Source organism: Ixodes scapularis, unplaced genomic scaffold, assembly GCF_016920785.2.
Source record: "Ixodes scapularis isolate PalLabHiFi unplaced genomic scaffold, ASM1692078v2 PGA_scaffold1__304_contigs__length_218370807, whole genome shotgun sequence".
Taxonomy (NCBI): domain Eukaryota; kingdom Metazoa; phylum Arthropoda; class Arachnida; order Ixodida; family Ixodidae; genus Ixodes; species Ixodes scapularis.
In genome coordinates, this window is record NW_024609846.1 from 23320992 (window position 1) to 23336878 (window position 15887).

The window sequence follows — 15887 nt, forward strand, 5'->3', positions numbered from 1 at the left end:
ATATATATATATTTTTTTTAATTACCGCTTAAACGTATGCTTTCTTTCTTTCAATACATAGATGTTAAATTATTTTTTAATTGCTGGTTATAGTATTTCAGTAACACGTTGACAGTTTATGCCGTTTGTCGGCTGTCGATCTCGTCGTCTATCTCGTCGCATTGGCGCATTGGTCCAAATCGGAACTGGCATCACGATTGGCGGCGACGCCGGCGACGCCTTTATGATTTGAACGCTTGATTAGCCGGGTGACGGTTTTACTTTTACGGTTTTACATCTTAGCGTCAACAGCACGGTTCAGAACGATTTTAACCACTTCCATTTATTTCTAGAACGTGCAGCAATCGGCGCACTTGAGCTACTCCTGAAACCGACAGTAAGTCTTTATCCTGAACGTCTCAGGAACGCATTGTCCGCGCCTTGGCGGTACAACGGTTTTCCGCCTTTTCAGCAATGGCCCTTACCGTAGCTTACTTCCGCGGCCTGCTCGTGAAGGAGACCGAGAGGCTGCTCGGTCTGTGTGAACGGTGGGACAGAGTTTTGGAGTCCACATCTGACATCAACGACGAAGGTTAGTGTTACTGGGCGCCCGCCGACGGACGCTCAAGTTCTTCGTCCGTGCTACGTCGAAAATTTCGACGAACAGTTTCGTTGGTAAGCTTGGTTACAAAAGCGAATTTCTACCGATTTGGCGGGGGCGCTGGGTTTTGCTGGTGAGGACAGAACAGCTGAGCAGGAAGATTACACAACGAGGAGGTTGGAAGATTGGTGGAAATTACCTAAAAAAAAGGTAATTGAAATAAAGCTAATAGCTAGCTTAGCTGGTGGAGAGGCCGGACAAGTGACAGAACTTCCTCTCGCCTGACTCCGGCCCAAAGTCTTAACCCTGTCTCTCAGTGGGTCTGCTGTTGTGGTAACGCTGACAAAGTTTGACCGTGGGAAAATTGGCGACTTCCTCACCTCTTAAGTACAAAACGAGCATGTTGGTAACAGTAATTAAACATGAGGAAGATGCATAGAAAGGGGGGACAGACAACGAAGACTTCCAGTCTTCATTGTCCGTCCCCCCTTTCTATGTATCTTCCTCATGTTTAATTCCTCACCTCCCTCGCTGGGGGCTGAGAAGGTGGAGGGGTGATTTTAACATAGTCCGGGTTAACGTATTTATTTAATGAGCAAAGCTATACGCACGAGCTCGTGCAACTCGATGGGAAATGGCTATACGCGCGGAGCTCACGCCATCTATACTCTGTGTCACTAGTTGCGTGCAGTAACGCGAAGGCAACGCCAGGCAAGGGAAAAAGGACAAGGACTAGGAAGGCTGGGGACGAGGAGATAAACTTCCTCTCCTGTCTAACGTTTCTTGTGCTCTCCCTTTCTCCCCTCGCCCTCCATTGCCCTCCTCTCCTGTCCCGCCCTCCTATACAATCCTGTGCCGTGCAAGTGTCACTTGACCTTCAAGAAAAAAGTTGCGACATGCAAAGTGTATAGTGGCGTCATAGGGTTCCCAGCCTTGGATTGGCTACGGCTGCTCTAGCATTTGGAGTGGTCTATCCTAAGGCGAACAAGAGTCAACTTTATTAAACCACTCAGTTGGGAAACTGCCATAAAGACTGCTTTGAAAAAGTGGCCCCGATTTGTCGTCGAGCACCGAGCTAATGATGAACACAACGCCACCATTTTTCCCGCAGTGGCCATTCGAGGAACCGCATGTTACTTCTATTTTGGCTTTAATCAGCCATTTGGGCTCCGAAACAGATACAGCGGAAAATGTTACAGGGGTGCCACCCCCGTCTCCCCAGCGGACGCGCCTCTTGCTATCGAATGTAAAATGCACCTAGGTCGGGACGCGCTACCTGAAAGCACCGCTGAGGCATGGTTGTATAAAAACAATATTAATTGTGCCGCAAAACCTTGCAAACTAAAGATTTTAAAAACATCACGCGCCCTTCATTTTGTACTAAGCTCCAATAAATTTCATACAAAAAGAGTCTTTTTCGTTTGTTTTTACGCAAAAACAGGCGATCTAAAAGCTCAAGGTGACCACAGTACAGAGAAATGATAAAGAGTGGCGCTGTTGTCGTATTTAGCTCGGTCTCGGTGGACGCCAGCGGCCCAGGTTTCGACGGCGAGTTTCCTAACTGAGTGTTTTAGTAACGTTGACAAGATTATAGTGGATGGATGGATGGATGGATGTTAGTGGCTATACCCTTTGTAACGGGCGGTAGCTTGCGCCACCTAGCCTAAGTGTAAGAAAGACAAACATTTGATTCCTCCCGCCTTTTTAAGCCAATTCTCTCCCTCTAACTATCACCAGGCAGTGTGGGATATCACCACGATGACCTCTGGGAGATCGGGCAAAAAAACTGAAAACATCACCCCCCCGTCTCTTCCCCCTGCCGAGGGAGTCGCCAATTTTCCTCTGGTCAGACCTTGTCGGTGTTACCCCAGCACCGGACCCGCTGGGAGACAGGGTCGAGAATTTGGGTCGGAACCACGCGGGAGGGAGTCCCAATTTTCCTTTGTCCCGCCCGTTCCCAGCTGTGTGCTAGTTAGTTGTCCATCATTTAATTTTCCCTAGATAATTTTCACCAATCTTTTAACCGTCTCTTTGTCACTGTAATCCTTTTCCCTACCGTCCCTCCATCGTCTCCAGCAAACCCCAGGGCCCCGGCCAGATCCGTTCGTTACCCCTTCAGGGAGGGCAGGACGAATCCCCGTGCACTTTAACACCAAGTGCTCAAGTGTCTCACTCTCATTATGGCAGGCAGCACATAATGCGTCTATCTCCTGAAATTTAGCCCTATACACCCTCGTCCTCAAAACTCCATTCTTTCCTCGAACAGCAAAGCACTTCCCAGTGAATTGTCAAACAGTTTTTCCTTTCTTATGTCCTGCTTTCGTGACCTGATTTTTCCTGCATTCTCCCCTCCCACATTTTCCTCTCTGCCTCCTTCACTCCCTTTTTCATTGAAGTAGTCTGTTGAGCCCCATCACCAGCGTGTAGGTATATAAATGTAAGCTTTCGGGTTCGGTTTGTCCATTTTGTGTTTAAACTTTTTATGTATAGATACTTGAATACCTTCCGTGCCCTCCACGTGTCATCCATTTCGGTCAACCTTTGTTCAAATTTCAACTTACTAATTGCCTCCTTGCTCTCAAAAGACTACCATCCCATGTCCCCCTGTACTCCCTCATTTGGTGTTTTTCCATGTGCTCCCATCGCTAATCTACCTACGCTTCTTTGTCGAATTTCTAATCCTGATTGAACCTCAGATTTCATGAACATTACTGCATCACTAAAAGACAGTCCTGGTACCATCACTCCTTTCCATATACCTCTGACCACTTCATATCTATTTTAGTTCCATAGTGCCTTGAGCTTCAAAATTGATCAATTTCTTTTCCCTTTTCTATTTATATTCTCCTCATGTTCCTCTAGATATTTCGTTCCCTCATTGAGCCAGACTCCCAGATATTTGTATTTTCCTACTTGGTCTATTTCAATGTCTTTTATCCTTAGGGGTTCCCTCTTTTCGTCATTAAACACCATTACTCCAGACTTGTCACTATTACAACTCATGCCCAATGTGTCCCCTTCATCTCCACATATTCCAGCTAGTTCCTGCAACGTATCCTGGTTATCTGACATAACTACTATGTCGTCCGCATGCATGAGTCCTGGTATTACCTGTGCTACATTTCTCCCTTCTTCCATATAACTCACATAAAAACCTAAGTTGCTCTGCTCTAATTTCTTTTCCATTTCCCTGAGATATATCATGAAAAGCAGAGGTGACAGTGAACAGCCCTGCCTGAGCCCTCTTTTTATCGCTGCGGGTTGTGTAGTTTCTGCTTCCCATGCTATAATTACCTTATTGTCTGTATGCACCTGGTGAAGAAACCCAACCAAATATGCATTAAGTTATATTCCCTCAGCTGACTCCAGAGTTTTTCCTGGCTCACATTATCGTACGCTCCCTTGATGTCCAAATAAGCTAACCTCAAAGGAGTCGGGTTCTTGATTGCTATTTCTATACATTGTGTGGTGACGAATAAGTTATCTTCCAGTCTTCTTTCTCTTCGGAATCCGTTTTGGAGCTCACCCAGTATTTGCATATCTTCTGTCCATTCCTCCATTCTCTGCCTTACTATCTGCATAGCTAATCTGTATAGAACTGATGTTACCGTTATTGGGCGATACAACCTAATGTTGTCTTTGTTTTCTCGGCCTTTATATTAGTCTCATTTTACTCAGTTTCCAATTCTTAGGCACCTCTCCTCCCATAATTATTTGATTTATCACATGTCGTAACTTCAATTTGCTTGTTTTTCCTAGTGTCCTAATGAGTTCCATGGGTATGTTGTCTGGGCCTGTCGCTGTACTTGCTGGAACCTTACTTTCTGCCTTATCCCATTCCCTTGTGGTCGTCTCCATTGTTACATAATTCTGCTCCTCCTCTATGCTGCTGCTGTCAGAGTTATCCACCGTCCCCCTCTGCTCAAGCTGGGCGAAAGCCCCTTCGATTGTCTGCCTAATATATTGCCGTGCCTCTTCCCCCTCCACTCTCCTCCCTTTCTGTGTGGTTAGCACGTGTTGGAAACCCTCTGTCTTTCTCCCCTGCGCTTTAATATGTTCCCAAAACCTTTTTGCTGCATTCCTATCTTTTTTATTTATTTTCATCATCCGCTGCACTCCCAATTTTGGTCTTTATTAAAGCTGATGCCTCCCTTTTTCACTCCTGGAAGTTTTCCCATTTTGATTCTACCTCACTTGGGAAGGCTCCCCTTTTCTTTGCCCACCTATGCTCCCTAGATGCTTCTTGGCGCTGCAATATGGCTGCTTTGACCTCCTTATCCCACCAGCTTTTTGGTTTGTGTCTTTGTTTTTGCTGTCCTCTTTGTTTAATTTGATGCTTCTCTAATTCTCTTTTAAAGATTCCTATTAGATCCGCATATGCCCATTCCCTTTCTGGTTGTTTCGATACTATGCTCTCAATGCTTTTCGATACTTTTTGTATTTGAGCTTCACTTGGTTTAGGTTTACCCGCTCATTCCTGGGCTTGCTGTTCTGATTTGAATGCGCCAAATTTAATCTGAATTCGTTTGTGGTCCCTCCCTAAGCTTTTTGTTTCTTCCTCATCTATTTCCATACTTCCTAACCTGTCATACAATTTGTGGGACATGAGGCAGTAGTCTATTGTTGAGTGTGAGTTGTTTCATTCCCACGTTATTCTGCCGTCGCATTTTACTTGTGCATTCACTAACACTGGGTCAAGGGCATCACAGAAATCTTCTAGCAACTTTCCGGTTGTATCTGTGAATCCATCAAACTCCTCTAAATGGGCATTCATGTCTCCTATGATAATTATTTCCCGATTAAAGCCAATTTCTCGCCCTCGCGCGCGTGTGTTGCCAGCACTGTGGACGCGTCGACTATGGCGGTCGATTTCCAGCATATACGCCAGGTGCCAGCACCACGTCGGTGCCAGATCCATGACGGTGCAAAGGTTAACAGCTTTGCGCTCGTGGGAAACGGGCCCTACACACTTTTGGTACTTTTCACTCGAAACAAACACCAAACCAGCGTTATTAGACCAAAATCCCTGTCCTTCGCACCGAAGGATGGGGATTTTGACCTGATAATGCCAGTTTGGAGATCTGACAACGCCGGCCCGGAGATTTTAGACAGATCTTACAGGGTGATGTAGTTCCGTCGAGCGCACCGCGGCAAGCTTGTTGGCTGCAGAATTAGCAAAGGCACGGATGCATGGTTTCCAAAAGCGGTTTCTTTCCACGATCACTCGTGCAAAGCAAGTAATCTGTACAGATGTGCTCTTGCATCCGTGCCTTAGTTGCCATTTTAGAAGTTTTGCTTAGTTTGGCATGGATGTTATCAGACTGAACAGCAGCTCTGATGGAGTGACTCGGCTCAGTGTCACGGGGTCCGTGTATGGAAATTTAGATGAGCATGTTAACATACTCGTTAAGAAAATGGAAAAGCACAATACAAAATGATCCGAACGGGCGCGCTAGAAGTAGCACGCACGTTTTGAACTTAAGGACGATCGTGCATGCTCTGCAAATGCTGTCGTTGGTTGGAGTAGCTTAATTTATACTCGGCGTCATCATTTTTGTGCTGAGATTGCTCCCCCTCCCCTCCCTCCAAAATGGGCAGTGGCATGCGGGCATATGTCCGAGCACAATGGAACCTACAGACTCGAGCACGCTGCCCTAAACGACGCGTGCACTGCACCAGAGCACTTGCTGATATCACAGAGCTCGCTCATGTAGCTTCTGCGGTGCTCGCAGTAAAAGTGAAATGGAGTATAGCCACGCACTGCTCGGCTCTGTAGCCTTGCCAGCTTAGCACAAAAGAGTTGACGTCTAGCATAGTTCGGCGTCCGAGTAGAAGTGCATGACTAAGTCGGCAGTGAAGAGCGTGTCTTGAGACTAAATTTTGGTTTTAATATCCAGTGCTAGATGGCACAAGCTCCCAAAGTCGGTCGATTCAGTCGGCGCCACCGCTTTCGAGCACGGGAGCACGGGACAAGCGCTTTCGAGTAGTTTTTTGACGCTACGACGGAACCAACACATACATCCTCAGGGTGTGTGCCCGAAACATTTCATTGAGTAGACGTATCTATAGATAGTAGAGTGACCATATCTAAATAGATTAGTTTTGACAAACTTGCATATTTGCTGCTGTCTTCCGATTAGTGACCAGGACGACTCATACTCGATTGAGAAATTAGACAGCGTCTATTGCAAAAGAATACAGCGATTCAACCAGCCATTATAAGAGACTCCAAACATTTGGTAGCATTATGCTTGGCACCAGAAAAATGCCTCAGAAAAATTAAGTTATTTCAATGGTCTGACAATCTGTCACTGCGACAAGCTGCCCTATGACAAACCACCCTGCTACCAATTGTCCTTTGGCGAACGGGTTGTAGCCCCCTGGCTGTATCCCACACTGCCTGATGATAGTTACAAGAATGCAGAGGGGAAGGAAATTGGCTTAGGAGCAGAGAAGAAACAAGTTTTGTTTATTGCCTAGATGCTGCAAGCTACTGCCTGTTATAAAGGGTACAGACATTAGCATCCATTCATTCATGGTAGGGTTGTCCCATAGAGGTAAAGGGACCATGAAATGATTTTTCATATTTTTCCAGGTGAAGACTTTAATTACTTGCCAATGTTCATGGAACCCGGAGCAGGAATCCGTTCCAGTTTTATTGACCACAGTTTTTCACAAAAAGAAAAGATGAAAACTCGTTTATGCTTTCCTTCTCGACTTGACAGCAGTCAGCCTCCAACATGTGAAATCATGTGGCCGTGACTTAAAAGTATGCCTTCCTACCGGAAACAGAAGTTCTTTCAGCCGACCATGGTAGCCGCGTTGCGTCAACATTTCTACGCAAGGACATCGAAACGACGTTGCCTACTGAGGTTTCCATGAACGCAGGTTGCTTCGTACAACTTGTTGGTCTGCGACGCTTGTGCGATCAGCACCATGGCTATGGATACGTTGAAGCTGAGTGAAGTGCAGCTTAAAATGTTTCGGTGTAAAGAAAGCATGGGCCATGTTCCGTACGCCAGAACAGCCCCGCGGCATAACGAAAATTCGCCCGACGAAGGCTCTAGCAGTTCAACGCCGAGTGGTGAATACTGAGTACAGAATGGTAGGTTCACATCTCGGCTGCAAACACAAAATGCTAGCCACGAAGTAATATAAATTCCTAATGGAATTCCTTGTGAAGAAACCTCTCCTGCTCTCGTTGACGCTGCGGCTTGTGCAACCGGATATCGAGCTCGGGACTTTCCACCGAGGGTATTCATCGACAATTTCATAGTTTGAGAGCACAGTTTGAGTGACACACTACTCATATCCAGTACGGAGGCTAAATTCAACTGACGTGCTCGAAAAAAAATGGGGGAAAAAAAAAAAGACTCCAACACTGTGAATGTTGCGGTTACTTTGCTAGGTGGCTTAAGTACTGCCCATTACAGGAAGCTTTGCCTCAACTCGCTTATTAATTCACCCATTCATACACTCAGCTTCATTGTCAGCATTCGAGAGAGAGAGTAAGATATAGTGGGCTTTTATTTGCCAAAATTTTATACCAAACTTTAGGATTTAGCTTTTCGAATCTCGCATGCTAGTTTTCTCTTGATCTTGTAAACAGTATGCCGCCTGTAAAATTCTGTCCAAAATCGTTTCGTGGTCCCTTTAATCTAATAATCTAGAAGGAAAGGTCCCATGCATTCGGGCCACGTGTTTAGACTCTGTTTAGTCATGGTGTGCAAATGTGCTGACGCAAATGCACGTGCGTTCCAGCCCAAGGTTCCATCAGGACAACGACCGGCCAGGCGAGGCTCCTCATGAATCAGAGGTTTGCACAGTTCAGAGGACTGGTAAACAACTGCGAGAACCACTCTGGCGAGAAGGAGATCACCTGCGAAGACCTGCAGGGCTTCTGGGATATGGTCTACTTCCAGGTAAAGTTTGCCAGCTTCACCATAGGCCCCGGGCAATTACATTTGGTGTGTCACGTCGCGCCATCTAGCTCAAAATATTTGCAACACTGGGAAGGCCCTTTCACCAGCCTGTTTACTTGTGGGGCTGGCAAAAGGGCCTTTTTGAAAATTTTAAAACATTTTGAAAACGGTTGTTAGGGTGGTGCAACAACAGATCGCTCCGAGTTCATAATAAAGATGTCATCTTGCAAGCGTATGCCGGCGTCGCTGCCGATTTTAGCCTTCCCAGGGTTGCCTCATTTGGCCACAGTGGCACTGGCGATCACAGAGTTATTATGTATGCGAGAGGTTCAACTGGTGCTAGTGTCTATGTGACTTCCGGGATGCAAATTGAAGCTGACAACACCCAGTCTAGTGTTGCGGTGCTCTTGTGCATTCATATAGGAAACCGCTCGTGCATTTTGTCTCTTCACCGGAAAATAACATAGGTAACTTTTATTATTTGGGTCGTACCGAAGAGTATGTACTTTTATTAACATTGTAAAGTCTAATTGATTTGGTTACAGCATTTCGTTTTTAACACTGAACGATGTTAAACTTCGCTATATTTCAGGCCCAAACCTCTGTTCCATAGCAGATATGTAAAACCTAGCGACGATTCTAAGCAATCGAAAGGAATGTAGAGTATGTTCAAAGTTTGCCAGCATTACAGTGGTGGTTATGTATTGCTTATATGCCTGTCCTGTCACTATATGAAAATGGCTCCATCGTGCATCTTTACGAGCGTTTAAAAAACATTTGAAACGTAAAGTATATAGTATGTGGGCTATGAAAGGTGTCTTTTTATTTCCTATGTCGGGCAATTTTTATCAGGCACCTGTTCTCTGGCTTCTCCCTATTTCCAAAGTTTTGGAGCGTGCGGGTCATGTTTTGAACCCAGAACAAGCATCTTAGCACAAATTCATAAGCAGAAAGAATAAAGCAGTACTTGTTGCATAGTTACCATCTTTGTTTTCCACAAGTCCTTCTTTCGTTTGGCACGTATATCCACCATGCTGGAAAGCGCCGATGCCGTGTTCGCGCTAACAGTGTCCAACAGTGCACTTACGTAAATACACTTACGAAGACATTTGAGTACCGTTTTTAATGCCATGAATTTGAAATAAAAATACCGTAGCTGACCAATTGTTTCGTCTGCGTGACTGAGAAATGTTCCAAATATGACGAATTATTCGAGATATTTGCTCTTATAATCAAGCTGAGGGAGAAAATGCACTTTCCTTTTCCAATAGCAATGCATTACTGAAAGTTACTTTCCAACTGGTTGCTGTCGGCTTCAATTTGCCACAGCACACTAGCGCCAGTTGAACCTCTAGCGTACATTATAATAACTCTATGGGCAATCAACTGATAGTGGCACGCTCTGGAGCCATGCCCAGTGCCTACTACACACACGTCTTCAACATTGCGGGGGCGAGGGCTGTTTTTGTTTTTTTCTTTCGTTCGGTTTTGCACGTTTTGTCTGCTAATTCCTGCCTCCAGAGTCCAATGCCTTTTTTTGTCATGGTCTTAGTACTTGGTTGTTGTTCTCACTTGGTCACCTTCGTGCATTTGGTGCGCTTCAGATATTTGCCTCTAATTTTCGGGCCATCGGGGGTGAGCGAGCCGTTGGCTGGAACCGTAAGAGCTTGACCTTGAAGTATGCACTCTTTGCACCCTTTATGTAAAAAGTATGCACCCTTTATTTAGTAAGGACATTGTGTTCGTTGTATCCCGGTCATACTTTTGGCTTCCTGCAATGGATCAATGTCGAGATGTTACGAGTGGAATTAGAAGTGGAGCAATGCTCAAAACTTGCATATCGCAGTTTTGATTTTCACGAGTATAGTCGGTGACAGTGCAAGAATTCGGTAGGTGCCCTGCCTCCAGCAAGCGCAGCCAAAAACATAGTGAAAAACAATGAGCGTGTGCTGGAGGCGGTATTTAGTTCTTGGCCTCCGACTGCTTATATTGTTGTACCGCTCGTAGAAAGGAGGACGGCATTGCATACCTGGGCCTCTCTGCAGGTCGAGGACGTGGACAGGAAGTTTGAGGCGCTGACAGAGCTGCAGGAGAACAACTGGAGCCTCGTGGAACAGAAGGTGCCGTCCAGGAAAGCACAGCGACCCAAGGTGAGGCTTTCGTCCCTCGACAGCCACAGCCACGGATCGTGGGGCTTTTCTCTAATAGCGGCGATGCGGGTCATTGCTGGATCGATTGAATTAATGTAGTGATGCCTAAAAGGAGACGAGGGACGAGCGAAAAAAAAGTAGGCGGGACGAGCGCTTCTTGTTTTGCTCACCGTGGTAAGCAGAATAATGTAACGACTGACAGAAGGCTGACGTAAACGGGACCAGAGGCTGCGGAAGAAAGACGACCATCGAAAGGGCAACGGCAGTTGGCCGAGCTCCTTTCGTCTTCCGCCTGTCCTTTTAGAGCGGTCTCCGCTTTGCTGCGTTTGCAGTCTGAGAACTTTTGACCCGTAAAGTCGTTGCAAACGGACTATAGTTGACCGGTCGCGTGTAAGTGCGTGGCATTTAGGGGGCCAGCTCTCTTTGTGCTTTTTTGCCTGCACCCCACATGTAGCCTTGAGGACGGGGTAGTGCGACACGACACTGCAGCATCTCTGGGACCTAACGCCACACGACACCGTCGTGTCAGGCGAGACCGTGACGTGTGATGCCGTTGACGTTGCCTGACCACGCAGTTTCGCGATGGTCACGTGACACCGACACTTTGCGGGAGCCGTAAATGCTGCGCATTTAGAGCACCTTCGAGATAAGCAGTTTTTTGGCCCGTCGAGGTCGCAAGTTCATTGCCGTCGTTTTCTGAGTGCACGCCACTTCCCACGCCACCCATCGTGGCCTGCGGTGATGCGCGTGCCTTACCATTTGCATCATGCAGGTGAAGTGCGTCAAGAGGCTGCAGGGCGACAGGCCACAGAACGAGAGGCTGGCAGCCGCAAAGAAGCGTCTTGCGGAGGCCAAGGCCCGGATGGCGGGCTCGACGAACCCTCCCCAACCCTGCGCCACGGTCGACAAAGAAAACGGCGAGGTCATCGTCCTCACTCCGGGAAAGCCGGCCGGCGGTGAGGAACTCCTTCGGTTTCGAACGCTCTATGCGGCCCACGCATCGAAGGTGGCCCCAAAGTGGCAACGAGCGACGTCGGAAGAACCAATGTTGCCGGGTTCACGATCATGGTGCTTAGTGTTAAAAGCTCCGACCAAAAACAAATGCAAGCGTCGCGGTCGTCACGGCTTCCCAACTGCCGAAGCTTCCGTGAAATGTCAATCTGGAAAGCAACCTGCAGCCGAATGGGCATCTGCTGCATCCCACTGCCGCTGTGCCACCCCCCGGATCGCAGCAGGCGACGGCATGACACTTGCGCGGTGTCATTAGGCGGCAATTGAGGGATCACTTTTGAGGATGCGGTGAAAAGACTGGTTGGCGAAGCATTGCATGCACCATGCATATTCGGCAGTGTGGACGCAATGCTCGGGCTTGGTTTCTGTATCTTGTCAGCTACGCTGTGAAGATCGGGTGATCCACACGTTGGCGTGCGTTTTTGAATGTTTTTTTAATCCTATTCTCTTCCCACCCTGCTTTAGGTATGCTAATAAATTAATGACGCTGGAGCGAAACGTGGCAGTGGGAAAGCGGACAATCCTTTACACTCGCGTGCAATTGCATCTGAGAACACGCAGCAGTTTCCGCGCTGAGTAATGTGTCGGGTGGTATCGAAACGAGCTGTTCGCCGTGTCCTTTCTTTTTTGGATCGTCCGTCGTCAAGAGGCTACTCTTTTCCTTTTATATATACCGTAATATCCCGAGTCATCGCCCACCCCCCAACCGCCTGAAATTCGTTAAAAAAGTGGGGTGGGCCATGTCTCGGTGGGTGAGCACAAACACTTAAAAAAAAACGGAAAAAACCGCCTATTTTTCTCTGCGTATCTAGCGCTGATGCACAAGAGATACATCAAACTCAAAACTCGATTTAGTTTCATTGTTTTATAGAAAAGAAATGCTCACGAAAGAATATTTTACTATAGCCAAGTCCGTTGCTTGCATACGCGCTAGAAACACCCCCGATCTGCATATAGCACGAACGTTTGTTCCGTGAAAGAATGTCACCATTATGTTCTCCTAGTTAGTAAAAAAAAAAAGAAAGAAAAGTCTACAAGAAAATAGAGAAACCGACCAGGCAGAACGAGCGAGCGAGCGAGCGAACCAAAGAAGCGACCACCCTGGAAGCGACCAAGAGCAATGCCGGGAAAGCGGGAAAGCCGGCCGTCGCGTTGGCAAATACTTTGGCGTCGGGCCAAGTCGGGCGCCTTGTCAATTGCAAGCTCTTGCGCAACTTTCTTGTTTGGTGGGTACATACGTGCGTCCGTGCACGGCGGGCTATCAATGCACGGTTGGGACGCTCTGCAAACGTCTGTGTAGGACGTTCCAGCAAAGCTCTATTTACGCTTTGGCTTTGCCTAAAATATTGCACAACAGCGGTCGCGACGGGCGGGAAGAAGGAGCGGGTTCGCGGTGACCTTACTTCGGCAAAGACAGACTTTGACCTAACACTCCGCGGTTACCTTAACAAACTCTTATTTTGTTATCTCCATCGTTTTCTTTTCGCACGGATACACGACCACTTTGGGGTCGCTCACGGAGGAAATGCGTAAACAAAAAGAAGTGTCTTTCCCTCCTTCGTTTTACTTTGCCACGGACGTCCTCCAACTGTAAGGTCCGCGGCCGCGTCATTCGGGTAGGATGAGTGTTCGCGGATCCCAGAGTCCGCGCTAAGGTATTTGAAGGGGTGGGCGATGACTCGGTGTTTTTTCGGAAATCGATATTGGCCCAAAAAATGGGGTGGGCGATGGCTCGGGGATGGGCGATGACTCGGGATATTACGGTATATATATTTATTTTTTTTTTGTTAGGGGCAGGATTTTTGAGTTTGGTGAAAAACGGGTATAATCGCCGATGGGCAAATACGGAGTGCGGCTTCTTTCCTTTCTGCGATTCGTTCTTGTCGGTTAAAGTTGCGAGCTCATTGACTTCGGAGCGATAATTGGGTGCTTGGGACTCACTGTGCTCCCGTTCCTCGAGCCTTCGGTAACCGGTTCAGATGGAAGAGGAGTGTACTTATTACCTGTGCCAGCATTTTTTTTATTCCTGTTTCATTCTTTAAAGGGACCCTGAAATGAAAAAAAAAAGTTTGTTTTAAAAAAGTCTTGTTGTTACACGCATGTCAAAAAATTAATTTTACACAAAAAAAAATTGTAGAGCAATATTGATGGTGAGAGATTTATTTGAAATTCTGCGCGCAAAGTCCATGACGTCACGGGTCATTCCGGAATCACCATCTCGGTCATTTGCTCTTTCCACCGCATTGTGAAGGCAAAGCCGATCCACCTCTCCTCCATGCGCCCAAAATGCCAAGAGACAAAACAAGTGGAAAGGAGGTGACTGACGACTAAATCGTGTCTCGCACCATCAGTATTGCTCTAATTTTTTTTTTTTTGTTGTTTCGCAAAAAATTCATTTTTTTGACACGTGTGTTTCAATTAAACTGATAAAAAAAATTTTCTTTTTTTCAGAGGTTTGTTAAGAGCATGAAACATTTATTCTGAGTAGTACACTAGTTAACGGTAGCGGCGGCTTAATCTCGGGGCCAACCGACTGCTCGTTTTTTGTTCGGTCCCCTCGAAAAGGGATTGGCTGCGAAGTCGCCGAATGGCAGCAGTCTCCCGACTTTTGGAGTGTGGTGCCCGAAAGGGGTCTCTGACTGGCGCGTTTACCGTATTAAAGAAAGGGATCCCTCGGTTTCCTTCCGACAACGTCGTAAGCGGCGATGGTGGATGTAGCAGACGCCTGTTCTGCCGCGGGTCGCTTGGCAGTCTGCGGAAGCTTTGGCAGCCAGGAGCATAAATCGGCAAACCTTTTTAATGAGGGCCCTCACCCGCCCTCATCTTCACAGGTGAGGTGAGGGTGAGTGAGGACCGTTGGGGGTGTGAGGGCCAGGAGTGTGTGAGGTGTATGAGTGCGTGAGGACGATGATTGCATAAGGGGTACGAGGGCGGTGAGTGCGTGAGATTCAGTGAGGGTAAGTGAAGGGCTGAGGTGACTGAGGATGAGGATGAGTGAGGGGTTCGAGGTGAGTGTAGCTGTGAGGGTAAGTGAGGGGCTTAGCTGAGGGTGAGTGAAAGCAACCCAAAATGCCGACCTCTGGCCAGGAGTTGGGAGGCCAGAATGACATTGACTTGCATTCGCTCATACTTTTTTTGCGTAATTTGTACTCCCAACTGTAGGGATCGTGGCATCTGACAGTGCAACACTTCGGCTGTTGTGGCGTTGTTTGTTGCCACTTTTGATGCACGGTCGGCATAGGGCACCGAATGTACCAAATGGAGACTCGTTCCGGGCACCGTGGTTTGGAGCGTTGTTATACGACGAAATTGCTCCATGTTGCAGGGAGGCTGTCTACCGTCAAGACTCCTCGGGGCCTGAAGAGGACTCCCAAACCCTTGTCCAAGGCGTTGAAGTCTGCAAACTGACATCTGGCTCGATCGACTGTTTTTTTTTAAATTTTATTCTAGTTTTTTGACAACCGTGCAACCGTTGGCACCATGAATAAAGGATCACTTGTACCGCTGCTTGTGAGTCTTGGATTCATAGAACTGGACTATGCATTCCAGAAATCCACCATTTTCGCGGGTCATTTGAATTTGTGTTTGATGTTGCCACGACTATAGTTTGTTGCAACTCAAGAACGTAGGGCAAGGTTAAGACGGGCCGGGGATGACAAAGCTGATGGAACGCTGAGGAGAAAAGGAGGTTGCCCCCTCTCTTCTCTAGCGTTCCGTCTGCTTCCTCCTCCCCGGCCCGTCTTACCCTCGCCCTACGTTCTTAAGCTGCAACGGACTATAGTTATGTGGAAAGCGAAACAATACCATATTTTCTTGACTACAGTCTGCACCTGCTGGTTAGTCGATATGAAATTCTCTTCGCACTTTGACAAATGACTGCTTTCTTAGCTTGCCAAGAAGCTTCTACCATACATTATTCATCATTGACATGCTCTGTCATTCACGAAGTCTGTCTCGTTTTGTCAAACCATCTAGGAAAAACAAATCCTTAATTCTGTTGTCTGCATCGTGTAGTTTGGAAAATATGGTAATTAATTTGTTTTGATTATCTCAAATATTTAATTCACTAGTAGTTTCTTGGGGTTGAGTATATATTTTTTAATACGTTGGTAGAAATGCAATTAATAACATAACTTTTTGTTTTGTGTGTGTTAAACCCCCAAGTTAAAAATGTATTTGGAAAAGCACTTTGAGCCCCGACATTCTTTGCTCTCGAACATCCTC

General features: G+C 46.9%; 1 protein-coding gene across 1 annotated transcript; it reads left to right on the plus strand.

Moving 5' to 3' along the window:
* The first annotated feature begins 174 nt into the window (after positions 1-174).
* Positions 175-15170, plus strand: LOC8053018 (disks large-associated protein 5). The gene is made up of 6 exons (XM_040210230.2): positions 175-376; positions 452-571; positions 8342-8502; positions 10548-10652; positions 11425-11608; positions 14989-15170. The coding sequence occupies exons 2-6, from the start codon at positions 454-456 to the stop codon at positions 15069-15071; spliced, it is 651 nt and encodes a 216-aa protein (XP_040066164.1). The 5' UTR covers positions 175-376; positions 452-453; the 3' UTR covers positions 15072-15170.
* The last annotated feature ends 717 nt before the right edge of the window (positions 15171-15887 follow it).